Source organism: Sorex fumeus, unplaced genomic scaffold (assembly GCF_029834395.1).
Source record: "Sorex fumeus unplaced genomic scaffold, SorFum_2.1 ptg000006l, whole genome shotgun sequence".
Lineage (NCBI taxonomy): Eukaryota > Metazoa > Chordata > Mammalia > Eulipotyphla > Soricidae > Sorex > Sorex fumeus.
The window spans coordinates 12,890,055-12,904,805 of NW_026606063.1; the positions used below are offsets into that span (position 1 = coordinate 12,890,055).

At 42.6% G+C, this 14,751-nt stretch overlaps 1 protein-coding gene across 6 annotated transcripts in view; it reads left to right on the forward strand.

The window, feature by feature from the left end:
• Positions 1-14,751, forward strand: part of ITSN2 (intersectin 2) — a 137,072-nt gene that overhangs the window by 97,399 nt on the left and 24,922 nt on the right. For all 6 annotated transcript variants that reach the window (XR_008793607.1, XM_056122408.1, XM_056122434.1 and 3 more), the window contains 6 exons: positions 1,183-1,247; positions 4,620-4,786; positions 6,582-6,627; positions 6,713-6,834; positions 10,193-10,289; positions 11,068-11,259. Coding sequence is in view for 5 of the 6 variants with exons in the window: in XM_056122408.1 (XP_055978383.1) it covers positions 1,183-1,247; positions 4,620-4,786; positions 6,582-6,627; positions 6,713-6,834; positions 10,193-10,289; positions 11,068-11,259 (689 nt within the window). In the remaining variant the exon portion in view is untranslated. The remainder of the gene's footprint in view (positions 1-1,182; positions 1,248-4,619; positions 4,787-6,581; positions 6,628-6,712; positions 6,835-10,192; positions 10,290-11,067; positions 11,260-14,751) is intronic.

A 14,751-nucleotide genomic window follows, 5' to 3' on the forward strand; every position in this document is an offset into this window, starting at 1 on the left:
GTGTGGTGTCAGGGATGTAATCTGGGTAAGTTGCCTTCACAGCAAGTGCCCTACCCTTTGTACCATCCTATTGTACTATCTCTCCAACCTGGATGGCACAGAACTTAGAATTATGGACTTAGAAGTGTGGAGTAGTAATACCGTCAACAGTGATTCTTGCCTGACATGTCTCTGGCACTGTTTTTCAAGAGCAATTCCAACTTTCCTTTTATTACTGGTCTTTTTTTGTTTTGTTTGGGGCTACACCCAGTAAATGCTCAGGGCTTCCTCCTGGCTCTGTGTTCAGGGATTACTCCTGACAGGCTCTGGGGTGCCAGGTCGGTTATGTGCAAGGCAAGTGCTGCTGCTATACTATCACTTGACCCTACAGATGTTTTCTAACGGAGAAGATGTGTCTCTTGAAAGCTCCTGGTGATGGAGAATTCCATGCTAATTGGCCTTCCCAATCAATGTGGTCTGGAGCATAGTAAGGACCGTCTATGCCTGGAATCCTGGGGCAGCCTTAGCTAGTTTTCCAGAGAAGCAGGCTTCCAGGTGCCTTAAAAGTTTCCTAAGATGGGCACACTGGAAGTTTGAAACTATGCTTATTCTAAGACACACACACAGAGAGAGAGAGAGAGAGAGAGAGAGTTTTAAACAAGTAATAAAATTTATATATTGCCCTTATTTTTTTCCTCTACCAAGCCAAACCCATGTACTTTACCAAACAACTGCCTGTTTACCAGTGCACTTTAGCTTTTCTAGAAAGGCAGTTGAAAATGATTTTATGAACCATGTTGAAATTACTGTAATATATTGAAAAATGTAAGTTTGTAATGAGGAAGTTCACAATCCAGTAGAACTTTCTGTATGAGAATATATCTAGCCTCTATTGAGACAATAGTTAGATTTATTTTTTTAAATTCCTGAAAATGTAAAATCACATGGGCTGTATTTATCAAAGCACCTGAATTTTTTTAATGTCTTACTTGCTTCATTTTTAAAAATATGCTAGGGGGAAGGCTGTAGAGATAGTACAGTGGGTAGCGCACTAGCCTTGCACGCAGCCAACCAGGTTCAATCCCCAGCATTCTGGATGGTCTCCTGAGCACCACCAGGAGTAATTCCTGAAAGAAAGGAGTAGACTCTGAGTACCACATGGTATGGTAACAAAACAAAACAGAAATCTGTATTTATTTGCAGACCAGAAGCTTTGTATGCAGCTGTAAACAAGAAACCTACCTCCACAGCCTATACAGTTGGAGAAGGTAAGCTTTCGCCGGTTTGTAAATTAAAATTTGATTTCCCATCATTGTTATTCAGCTTCCTTCAGTGCTCTTGGGTTTAAGTGAGGTTAAGAAAACCTGCCCCTGAAAGTGGATAAAAGGCCAAACACGATAAGCTCTCAGTGTCTGTATTGCAAACCATAATGCCCAAAAGTAGAGAGAGATTATAGGGAATCATGTCTGCCATGGAGGCAGGGGGAGGGTGGGAAAGGGGGGGTATACCGGGGATATTGGTGGTGGGGAGTGTGCACTGGTGGAAGGATGGGTGTTTGATCATTGTGTGATTGTAACCCAAACGTGAAAGCTTGTAACTATCTCATGGTGATTCAATAAAAGTTAAAAACAAAAAAGTGGAAAAAAAAAAAAAAGAAAGAAAACCTGCCCCTCTTTATTTCATGTGAATATGGAGGGTAGAGGGGAAACTGGCTAAAAATACTTATCCCACTTAGAAGACTAACACTGAAAATTCAGCAGAGACTGAAATGAAAAATGTTGTAATAAGATAACATAAAGGTTTGGTTTTTTGAGCCGACTCCTGCCCCGAGATGCTCAGTAGTTATTCCTCACTCTGCACTCAGAATTACTCCTGGCAAGACTCAGGGGGTCGAATTCAGGTCAGCCATGTGCAACACAAGTGCCCTGCCCACTGGGCTATCTTTCCAGCCCTAGCATAAAGATTTTTGTTTTCCAATTCTTATATCTAGATTATAGATGTATGAATAAGGAATTTCCATGCATTTATGTTCACAAATTCCATTGTAATTCTACTGTTCTATATAAATGATCAAATAGGATTTGAAATCTAGATATACTTTATCATAAAGATTACAAAGAAAAATTTTCTATAACCCTCTATTAGATTTATAAATTATTACTAATTTGGGGTGGGGGGGTTCAGGGACTATTCCATGTGCATGCTTGGGGTCATTTCTAATGGGACCAGAAATAACTGGGTCTTCTGCGTGTGAAGCATGCACTTCACCCTTGGATCCTTCTCCCTGCCCGCCATCAATTATTTTGAATATGGTAGCCAGCTGAAAAATGCAAGATCATCTACCCTGATTTTAGATATTATTTTTAATAATCACTTAGGTTTAAAGGTTAATTCTGTGTTTCCAATTTAATACTCAAATTAGCCGAGTATTAATTTTTACATTAATAGTGTGAATTTTGGGGCTGGAGCGATAGCACAGCGGTACAGCATTTGCCTTGCATGCAGCCGGCTGGGCTGACCCAGGCTCAATTCCTCCACCCCCCTCGGAGAGCCTGGCAAGCTACCGAGAGTATCTCGCCCGCATGGCAAAGCCTGGCAAGCTACCTGTGGCGTATTCAATATGCCAAAAACAGTAACAAGTCTCACAATGGAGATGTTACTGGGCCCGCTCGAGCAAATTGATGAACAGCGGGAAGACAGGAGCTACAGTGCTACAGTGTGAATTTTTATATGTAAATTATTATAAAAAATTAATACATTTTTAAGTCATTTTTAAAAATCAGTTTTATGATGGGCCAGTATGATAGATAGTACAGCAGGTTGTGTATTTGCCTTGCAGGTGGCCAACCCAGGTTCGATCCCCAGAACCCCAGGCAATGTCAGAGTAAACCCTGAGCACGACCGGGTGTGCCACCCCCCCCAAAAATGATAATAAGTTTAATGGTAAATATTGAATGGTTTACTTAAAATCTAGTATGTTAGGAATTCTACCTGAAAGATGCAAAAAGTAGTGCAGTGAGCATGCTGAGAGCCCACCAGAACAGGAAGGAGAAACATGCAGTTGTCAAGAGCTGTAATAAGTGGCCAGATGCTCGATATTGAGTCGGAATTATGAATCCGCAAAGATGGCATTGTGGGATTATTTTAAGTGAGTGTGAGCTTGCATGGTATCTAAGGAAGAGAGTTTCTGTGGACATGGATGAGAGATTAGCCAGAGCTGAAGCACAGTGGAAGGAGGAGGGACGTCGGAAAGCCTGCGAGGGGGACAGGCCCCTCCCGTACAGCACAGTGTGATGTAGCCGTGCAGGCCTGGTCTTTGGCTTTATGAAATCAGCCACATTGAGTAACACTGCAGACATGAATAGAAAAGAGGTTCACAGTACGAATCTAGTCTTCTCCAGTATATGAGAAGAAATTAGTGTGAAAAATGAAGAAATCAAGTTTCTTATTAGCAGATATTTTAAAAAAAAGAAAGAACAGAAAAGAACGAAAAAGAGAGCCAGAGCCAATAGTGCAGAGAGACCAAGATTTGATCCCCAGGACCTCATATAGTCCCCTGAGCCTTACCAAGAGTGAGCCTGAGCAGGAATAAACCCTGAGCACTGCTACCTATGGCCTGAAAACCCAAAATGTAAAGGGAAGGAGAAGGAGGCGACTTTTAAAACCTGGGTATTTGCTATTTCTTCTAAGTAATTAATAATAACAGGAATGAAAAATAAAGCCAATTAAAAAAGTGTAGATACTTCCCTTATAGCCACTCTTTCATGAACAAATATATGTATTCAAATTACCCTGTACGGAGCACTGTGGAGGAGTCTGAGTTGAGGTCCAGGTCCTGGAACCTGGCTTGTCGGCCTGATGGCAACTCAGTACTGAGTATATCAAGAACTAAGAGAAAAGAACTTAGACTAAAATATATTTGATGTATTAAAGATAAATATTTTTGTATCTTGTTACTCTGTCAAGACACTAATAGCTTTTTGGATTTTGTTGAGTTTTTTGGGGATGAGGACTGGTTTTTTAATTTGGGTTTTGGGTCACACCTGACAGTGCTCAGAGGCTACTCATAGTTTAGTGCTTCAAGGTTTCTCCTGACTGACTCGGGGCTGAGTACGTGTGGCTGAGGAATGAACCTGAGTCCCCTGCATGCCAAATATGCATGTCTCTCTGCGCCTCTGTTTGTAGTTTTGGGTTAATTCTATGATCTGATGATAATGATGGTGATGATGATGTAGTTAGAAAAGACATAAAGATTTACATAAAATTTTTTTTCTAAGAAAAAACATTATTTTATTTGTTTATTGGTTTTGGGGGCCACACCCAGAGATACTCAAGGCTTACTCCTGGCGCTGCACTCAGGGGTCACTCCTGGCAGTGCTCAGAGTACTATAAGGACTGCCAGGGATCAAACCCAGTAATCCGCATGCAAGCCAAGCACCTTGCCTGCTGTACGTACTATCTCTCCAGCCCCTCTAAGAAATTACTGAATGCTTCTTTTCTTATTTCTAACTTCAGACTTCTTATATTAGATTTCCTTAAATCACACAGTTTTTTTATATTGGATTTAAGGATTGATGTGCTTCTTTTTTTAACTTCCGTAATCTTAAAACTAAAATCAATTCTTTGTTTTTTCTTTGCAGAGTATATTGCACTTTATCCATATTCAAGTGTAGAACCTGGAGATCTGACGTTTACTGAAGGTGAAGAGATATTAGTCACCCAGAAAGATGGAGAATGGTGGACAGGAAGTATTGGAGCTAGAACTGGGATTTTCCCATCAAATTATGTCAAGCCAAAAGATCAAGAGGTAGTTACTTTGCTAGAAACAGAATCATTCCATTTTTTCATTTGTTTGTTTTTGTGTTCGGGCCATCCATATCCAGCGACGCTTAGAGCTTACTCCTGGCTCTGTGCTCCAGGATCACTCCTGGCAGGCTTCGGGAGGGTCGAGGATCGAACCTGAGTCTGCCACAAGCAAGGCAAACAACCTACATATTGTACAATCGCTCCAGCCCCCTCCATTTTTGATCAGCATTCAGATTTGTTTGTTTTGTTCTCGCTATATCTTGCTATTGTTGTGGAGCCACGCCCAGCTGTGCTGCGGGGACACGTGGTACAAGGGATTGAACCAAGGCATCTTCTACCACTCAGACACAGCCCAGCCTGACTCACACACAAAGCAGACTCTTAAATATTGTTTTGGTAGACTGCCATAAGTATTTGAGACTGCTAATACAGAAAGGGTTCTAGGAATCCTCTTCAGAGAGAGAAGTGAAATAGGACTTCATGAAATTCTAAAAACAAGAGCCATTGTTTGGGTCACATGATAGCTGAGGTTTGGTAACGGTTCCGATTCGGGGATGCTTCCAAGGATCCTCTGTAAAGGAGCATGCATGTCTCCTCGTGGAAGCCGGGATGTTCTTGTGACCCAGCCTACAATTTGAGTTCCTGCATCTTTCCATCTTACCTCTCCTGGGATAGAGTGCAATAATTGTTTGGGGTGTTTTTGTCTTTGGGGGGGTCCACAGGAAGCTATGCTTGGGGCTTACTCCTGACTCTGCACTCAGGGATCACTCTGGGGGACCTTGGGGTTGAACCCAGGTCACCTGCATGTAAGGCTACCTGCTATCTTTTCTCTCCAGCCCTCCACTGTCAATACCAGTAATATGTGACCCTTGGTCTACCATTGAGTCTGCATCAGCACTTTCACTGTGACAGTGTCCACTCAAAGGACAGCTCGGGCCAGGGCCAAGGATCAAGTGTAGAGCACATGCCTGACTTTGCCACTCAGCTGGGGTGGCCCATAGTATTAGTACAACAGGAAGGAAAGGGAGGGGCAAGAAGTTGAAATGTGTAGTGCTGGAGAGAGGGCACAAAGGGCTGGAGCCCTGGGTTCAGTCCCCAACAGCGCATGGTTCCCTGAGCACCCACAGGAGTGACAGCCCCTCAGTACACCTGCCCCAAAAAAGAAAATTAAATTTCAATTTTCTCCTGTTTCTTGTTTAATTTCCTAAAAGAAGAAACTCAGTTGACTCAGTATATCTTGTAAATCAAACAGATCTTACCTGCTTCTGCGGTGTGAATTTTTATGATTAGGTTAGATTAAAAAGAAACATGTCCAAACAAAAAAACAAAACTCTTGTAATAAAAACATTGCTTCCACTGCAACAGGAGCACAGCTTACATATGCCTTGACATATACTGGTACATGTTTTATATGTGGTGGACACTGGTACTAATCCGACCAATAAACAGGGTATATTTGATGAGATAATCATGTTTAATTTTCTGAAAAGGTCCCAAAAAAGAACTTGAGGTCTGGGTATGTGGCTCAGTGACAGAACCGCAAGACAGGCAGGAAAAAAAAGAACTTAATTCCTGTAAGTCCACGAATGTCAGCAACTGCTTGGCGTGTAGCAAACCAGATCTCCCCGAAGCACTGGTGGCTCAACTTATTTGCCTAATATAAAATAAATGGTCATTCCAATATTCATTTAAAAAGACCAGAATCCTGGGAATTAAAGATCTCTAATTGCTAATGGCCTTCTTATTTTCACATCTGGACTCTTGAGAAATGATTGATCAGTGTATTTTCTTTACAGAGTTTTGGAAGTGCTAGCAAATCTGGAACATCGAACAAAAAACCTGGTATGTATAATAATGAAGCTGAAAACTCACTTCATTGTCTACTGCAGTACTGAATTCATAATTTCGGGTTTTCCCTCCTTTTCAGAGATTGCTCAAGTAACGTCAGCATATGTGGCTTCTGGTTCTGAACAACTGAGCCTGGCACCAGGGCAGTTGATATTAATTCTGAAGAAAAATTCAAGTGGTTGGTGGCAAGGGGAGTTGCAGGTAATGATTTTGAAAAATTATCAATTTGTTATAAAGGTAACATACATTTATTTAATAAATAAATCATTTAAAATCATCTACACTGCAGTGTGGCTCAGTGGTAGAGTACATGCCTAACATGCCTGAGGCCCTGGGTTTGACTCTTGGCACACTGCATGATTCCCCAAGTACCAGTGGGAGAGACCCCCCTTCCCACTGCCAAAAAAAAAAAACTGCCAAGCCAGAAATAGATCCTAAGCACCACCCAATGTAGTCCATAAAAAAAAAGGGGTCAGAGAGAACACTTAAAGAGATGGAGCTGCAGACTACATGCAGGAGGCCTAGGTTTGATCCCTGGAACCACATGGGTCCCTGAGCACCACCAGGAGCAACTCCCCAAGAATAGCCCGAGCACCACTAGGTGTGGTCCCCTAACAAAACAAAAACAACAGCAAAATAGTGATAATATTTTATATCACTCTAATTGTACTACTAAGAGGTAACCGATAAATCACTGAGCCAATGAGCAAAGAATAATTTTCTCTAAAGACAATTGTGATCCAGTAATACCTGCTTTATTAAATTGCAGGTCACTTTCTTACAGGAAAGCATAGTATTACCTTTGCCTGGGATGACGCAGGGCTTTGCCGTATAGCTGGTAGGAGAAAACTAAGATGTAGGCTGTGTGCTAAGAGAATACTCCTCGTGAACTGCCCTCCCCACACCAGCTTAGGGTTTTGAAATCACAGTTAAAGAAAAGGGTAGGCTTTAGTGATCCTTTTGTTCCCCCTAACATTAATAGATACAGTTATTGCATTTGTTCTAACATTGGAACAGTTCTCTCCTAAAATTTCCTCTCCAAGTCAAAAGTGAAAAAGTGTTTTAGCTCATAGGGCCTAGAACTGTGTGTCTTGCAATCCGTAGCACTGTGTGGCCAGGAAGCCCTCGTGCCCCCAGTACCAGGTGCTAACCCCCATCCACTGCATTGCCAGCACTGAAAGCCACAGGCTTACACAGCCAGGAATAGTTCCCAGCCCCCTGCACACTGTGGGGATGCCACCAAAAATGGCAAGAGTAGTAATAGCTCTAGTTTTGGGTTGGTTTTTTTTCAAGTATTATGATTGTAGTGCATAGGATAAATTCACCTCATACTTGCAAATAGAAGTCTTAGACTTGCTGGAGAGCAGAGCAGTGTAGACCCATGGGGTGGCTCAGAGGCCTGGAGGGCATGCTTCACCTGTGGGAGTCCTGGGCTCTGTACCCAGGATCACCAAGGATGCCTCACCCAAATAAATGAAAAGTGGAGTTAAAAATTCAGAATTCCTGAATAGCTATGTGAAATTTAGTCTTTTGAATTGCTTTAAAGACTTCAACCTTACCACCCCGAAAGTGCCCAGTCTTATCTGGATTGCTTTAAAGATTTACCAAAAAAATTGGGAAGCAACCTTTCCACAAATTTTATTTTTGGTCACCTAATTTCTGGTTATTTATTTACATCTCTTAAGATTTACTCCGGGCTATTCCATTGTAAGTATTGATTTGAACTTATTAGGAGAATTCTAGAAAAACCTTAGTAGTTTATAAAAGACTGCATGAAATATAGAGAACTCTCAGCCCAAAAGGCTTCCAGATAGGCCCCAGTAGACTTTTCTAGATGGCTTTCTCAGAAGCGCTTTGAGATGCATGTTGAGTTTTCTCTTTGCTCATGACTGACCTGGAAGACAGATGCAGTATTCAAGGAGCCCGCTGATCACCCTCAGTTCAGCTTTTCACTAAGACTAACAGTTCATGATTACCACTAATGGGACGAGGTCCTTCTTGTAAAAGAATCTAAGTGAAAATAAGCCCGGAAAAACATGCATGGGACAGTCAGGAGAGTTCCCAGCTCAGAGCACTCAGCCCTATCCTGTGGGGCCCTGGCGCTGTCATCAGTGTCAGACAGTACAGAAGGAGCATTGCCAGCCAAGGAGGCTCACTGAAGCCATGGTGCACAGAGGTATTTGACTTGTTTTCTTTGTTTGAGGGCCACACCCAGCACTGCTCAGGGGTTACTCCTGGCTCTGCGCCCAGGAATCTCACTCCTACGGTGCTCCAGGGATCTATATGGGATGCTGGGATCAGCCACATGCAAGGCAAGTACCTTACCCATTGGACTATCTCTTCAGGCGTGGCATTCAGAGTTTTTATTGGGGCTCTTGTGTTTGAGTGCCCATGAGATGAATTCCTCCTGAGGATGAGTGGATTGTGCATGACCCAAAGTTCAGCTCACAGCGTAAGTCACAGTGTTGGACTAATTGGTCAAGGTCCCAGAAAAACACTCTAGAGTCAGGACATTGCAGAGATGGTCCCCCCAAGGCCAGAGACAAGAGCCAGACTTCTCTTTAGCAAGGTTAGACTCTTTTTTGTTCTTGTCTCAATGGCAAATAAGTGACATGAATTACTCCGAGCAGTACTAAAGCAGTTAGGGTACTTGGCTTCCACATATGAGTCTGCCTGGAGTGATCCCTGAGCACAGAGCCAGGAGTAAGCCCTGAGCACTGCCAGGTGTGGCCAAAAAAAACAAAGCAACCAAAAGAGGGGGTGGAGGGCAGTTGGATAGTACAGGGTCTAGGGCATCTTCCTTACATGTGGCCAAACTGGGTTCAATTCCCCACACCCCTGTGGTTCCTTGAGCCCACCAGGAGTAGTCTCTGAGCACACAATACCTCAGAGTGTGGCCAAAAATACAATATATTTACATTATATACTTGGAGGTATATAATGTAGGAATTTGATGCATGAATATGTTGTAAACAATCACCAGAATAAGTCTGCTAACACCTATCACCACACTTAGTTAGAATTTGTTTTCTTGGAGCTGGAGAGACAGCTCGGCAGTCCGAGTGCATGTTTCACATCACCTGGTTCAACCCCCCGTGTCAGACGGTCCCCTGAGCACTGGAACAACCCCTGAGCACTGCCAAGTTGTGACCTAAAACTTTTCTTGTGATGAGAACTAAGATCTCAGCAACTTTCACTTACTGTATCATTTCTATGGGCTCCGTGCTGAAAATTACATCCCCAGGACTTATTTATTTGGGGTCTTACGGGCCATATCTAGCAGCACTTAGGGGCTGCTCCTGGCTCTGTGATCAACACTTAGGGGACCATGTCGGGTGCTGGGTATGAAATAGGGGTCGGCCACATGCAGGGCAAATGCCTTACCCCCTGTACTATCTTTCTGACCCCAGAATTAATTATCTTATAACTGGAAATGTGTTCTTTTTGAACACCTTCCTGTATTTAAATTCTTTACCACATAGCCAGGAGTTTTCTAATGTTTGTGTCTCTATAATTGCTTTTAATCTCATCTTTCGTGTGCCTCTTGTTAACTTTACAGGCCAGAGGGAAAAAGCGGCAGAAAGGATGGTTTCCTGCCAGCCACGTAAAGCTTTTGGGTCCAACTAATGAAAGAACGACACCAGCCTTTCATCCTGGTATGGAAGTGGGTTATTTTGTACTTTATTTTAGAGAGTTTTTGTAAAACTCAACAGCGTCTTAGGTTAGCTGACCAGACAGACAATCTGAGGCATATACTTGGGGCTGGACCGACCCCAATTTGATCCCTTGAGCCTCAGGACCCTCCAAGTCCTGTAGCTGTGACCCTGTGGTCCCTGGCACCTCAGAGCCCTGGCAACAGAGATCCTCAGACTGTAACATTCGGTGGAGCCTGGTGAGGTGGTGGGTTCCAGACCCCCTTAGTGCTGCTTCGCCCCACCTCCTCCTCAGATGTGCATAACTTTCTCTGCCTAAGAACACTGAGAATATCCATAAGTGTTGTTCAGTGATGCTTGACAGTTGACAGAGTGGAATCACTCCACACCATCAGACTCTCTTAGAAGCGGTTTTGGGCTGGCGAAAGGGCTCGACAGTAAAGTACTTGGGTTGAATGTGTCAGATCCCGGGTTCAATCCCCAACACTGCAAAAAAAAAAAAAAAAGAAAGAAAAAGAAAAGAAAAAGACAGTTCCCTTGGATTGGGGGTGCGGGGCAATGCTCAGGGACAGAGCCTCACCTAGTCACACTCAGCGCAGTGGCTGCTGCAACCCCACGTCCTGGGAGCTGGCACATTCCACCACAGTTAGAGAATTCGTGGTTTTGTAACACAGGGAGTAGGGCATAGAGGGTGGCAGGGTGCCTCTGGATCCCTATAGAATTTAAGCATTTGGTCCTGGTAGTAGTAAATCACGTGAATTATTTTGTCTTTCTCCCGCAGTATGTCAGGTGATCGCTATGTACGACTACACAGCAAATAATGAGGATGAACTGAACTTCTCCAAGGGACAGCTTCTCAATGTCTTGAACAAAGATGACCCTGACTGGTGGCAAGGAGAAATCAATGGGGTGACTGGCCTCTTTCCTTCAAACTATGTTAAGATGACAACAGACTCAGATCCAAGTCAGCAGTGTGAGTAGTTCTGACTATTTACCTCTCGTGCCAACACTTGTCTCCACCGCCGCCATTGCTTATCCTTCTGGGTCAGCTCTTACACTCAGCAGATGGGATTAGTGCTAAGGAGAAAGAACAGGGCCGCTTTTCTCCAGGCCTGCCGTTACACTGCTTTACTTTCATACTTTTATCCTAGCTTCAGTTTGCCTTGCACACGGCCAGCCTGGGTTTGATCCCTGGCATCCCTTCTGGTCCCCTGAGCATTGGTGGATGTGGCTCCCCCTCCCTGACAAAACAGTGTTTATTGATCAGAGTCTCCAGAGGTGATTTTTTTATAGACAGAAACCTTATGCCAGAAGATACCGAATCAAGATGTGTCACTGTTTCGAGCACCAGGGTCCAGATCTCAAAGTATGAAATTGGTGTTACATGAAACTACCTCCTATAGTGACCTCACTGTTTATTTGACAGTAACATAGCATCAATGGTAAAGTGTACAAGCAGTACCTTGGAAATACTTTTCACACTTATAAAAGTGGCTGTCACCCTCCAACTTTTGATTTTTTAATTTTTTTCCACAAAATATATCATGATTTGTATTTTATCATCTTGTAAAATTAGAGTTAATTACTTAGATCATATTAATGGCTAACCAGTCAAAGCTAAGGTACACTTGCGATTCAGTACCTGTTTTAAGAATTTAATACCATAATTCTGAAATACTAATATGGCTTAATTTTATGTAGAACTTGTAAAGACAGTTCCTTGGGACTTCTATTCTTTAATTACAGTAACTAGATTTCTCAATTTGGAAGTAAGATGAAACCAGTTCTGTAGTTTGAACATTGTTTACAGTATTTTAGGGTTTGGGGAAGGCAGTAGAAAAATTCTAACAATTTGTGTTATAAAAAATGATTGATTCTGTTTACAGGCCACCTCTGGTTTGGCAGTTTGAGGTGATTCTCTCTGTGGCCTGGGAGAGGAAGAGATATTTCAACCCCGTAGGGTTTCAGTCCTGGGCTAGCAAACAAAGAGGGTTTCTTGGATAGCTATATTTTATTAAATGAAAGCTCTTGTCATTTCTATAATGCAAAGTAGTGATTTTCCCAAATTTTTTGGTTGTTTTATTTTGTTTTCCAGTAGTAGAATACTTTCCCTCCCTGCCCCCCCCCCAATTACATCTCGTAAAAATTTTAGGGTTGGAGACATAGTATGACAGGAAGATGAGGAAGATGCTTGTTTACACATGGCTGGCCCTGGTTCAGTCTCTGGCACATACTCTCCGAGGAACCCCACAAGGAGTGATACCCTTGAGCACTGAGTCAGGAGTAATCCCTGAGTGCAACAGGATGTGGCCAAAATACAATAACAACAAGGAAACAAAATGTGTGAAGGCCTTATAAAAGCTATTCTAAAGGAAGAGCAGCCAGAATGGCGGCCCCAAGCATTCCCTTCCCTGTTTCTACCTGCTCCAGGACAGTCCTTTCAGGTTCCCTGGGGATTATTTTTAACCTTTTTGCTAGAGAAATTTATTTCATTCAAGATAGTAACAACCTTCTAGAAAAATTATCTTTCTAGAAAGTTAATTAAAAACATGTTATTTTTCACCAACATATAGGTGAAAGCCCTAGGTCTGGTTGTCACAATACGATTGTACACGAATGCTGCAGGAAATAGATTGCCAGGGCCCAGGGAGGTGGCTCAGAGGACCAGCGCATGTGCTAAGGCATGCACAGGCCTTAGCATCACACGACCTCATGAGCACCACCAGCTGTCGTCTTGGTGGCGTCTAGCACTACTGGGGACACCCCCACCCCTCCCCAAGGAAAAAACACAGAAAATTGAATTGTCATAACCCTGGGACACATGTGCCTTGGAAATTGCTTTTTGCAGAAAATGCCTCATCTTTTAGTGTAGGAAGAACTAGCCCAGAGATAGACAACAACAAGTATTATATAACAACAACAAGCAAAACCTGAATAGACCTCCTATAGAAAGGAAAATAGCTGCTCAGTACACTGGCCACTAACTACACGTAGCCTTAAACATTTGAAGTATGACTAATATTTAGACTGGAGTGATAGTCCAGCAGGCAGTCCAGCTTTGCCTTGCATGTGACTAACCCAGGTTCCATCCCCAGCATCCCATCTGGTCTCCTGACCACCACCAGGAGTAATTCCTCAGTGCAAAGCCAGGAATAATGCCTGAGCATCAATGGATATGTCCCCCTCCCTCAAAAAATATGGCCAATATTATCAGGCAACTCAATTTATATTTTAACTGTGAGAATATAAACATAAATAGATAGTTGTCACTAGTGGCGATTGAATTGGACAAAACAAGTCTAAAAGGATAGCTAATTTCAAGCTCTCCTGAATAAAAAAAGGAAATGGCAACATTGGAACACAGAAATAAAAAAAGGAAAAGTCATTCGTCAGTCACTGCTGACCAGGGCAGATTCTACAGGGAAAAAGTTCTCCATGTGCCTTCAGTTTTATTAAGGTATATTTGAGTTTTATGTTAACTTCTTCACTCTTTGGAAATTCACTCATTTGTTGTGAGTATCCTCTGAGTGTCTCCATTGGCATAACTAGGCATTAGGAATGCAGACATGAAAAGTAGCTATTCTAAATAGCTATAGCCTTTAGATCAGGGACAGGGAGTCTTTTCTCCAAAGGGCCATTTTGATACCTACAGACTTTAAACAACAGGCAGAGGGCTCGTGGGCCAATGTTTCACATCCTGATTTAGATCATGCAACAGTTGATAAGTCTATGTGGAGAAAAGACTTCAACAGAGAGGATTTGGGACTAAAGGTTAAGTAGTACCAGTGTACCAGAAAGGCATGTGTTGGGACTAAAGAAAAGAGGGTATTTGGAGGCACTAATTATTTCCATGATACTTTCACCTATTGAGAACTGGAGAGGTTGAATTTTTAGGAGGTGGTTTTAAAATAGTAGTTTTGGGGGCCAGAGCAATAACACAATAGGTAGGATGCTTGCCTTGCATGTGGCCGACCTGGGTTTGATCCCCAGCATCCCATATGGTCCCTGGATCCTACAAGGAGTGATCACTGAGTGCAGAGCCAGTAGTTACCCCTGAGCACTGCCAGATGTGGCACCAAGACAATAAAATAGGAGTGGTTTTAAAACTTGGTTTTGAAATGATTATCAGTAACTTATGCACTATCACATTTGGCTGATAAGTATGATTTACTTCTTTCAATTTTGTTACATCTAAAAAGCGAGTACTTTATTGTTGGCCAAAGGTTTATCAAGCACCCTGGAATAAAAGCAGTTCAGCAGTTGTGAGGACCATTTCAATTTGATTTCTCGGAGGCTGTTTATACTCCTATAAAAATGATGCCTGGAGCAGCTCCCCAACTGGCACCACCAAATGTGGCCCAAATAAACAGAATTGCTGTAATCACCTCAGAGAGCAAGTAGAGATAATTATCAGAAATTGAAGAATCATAATTGCATTTTTTTAAAAAGGCAGTAAAGATAGGGT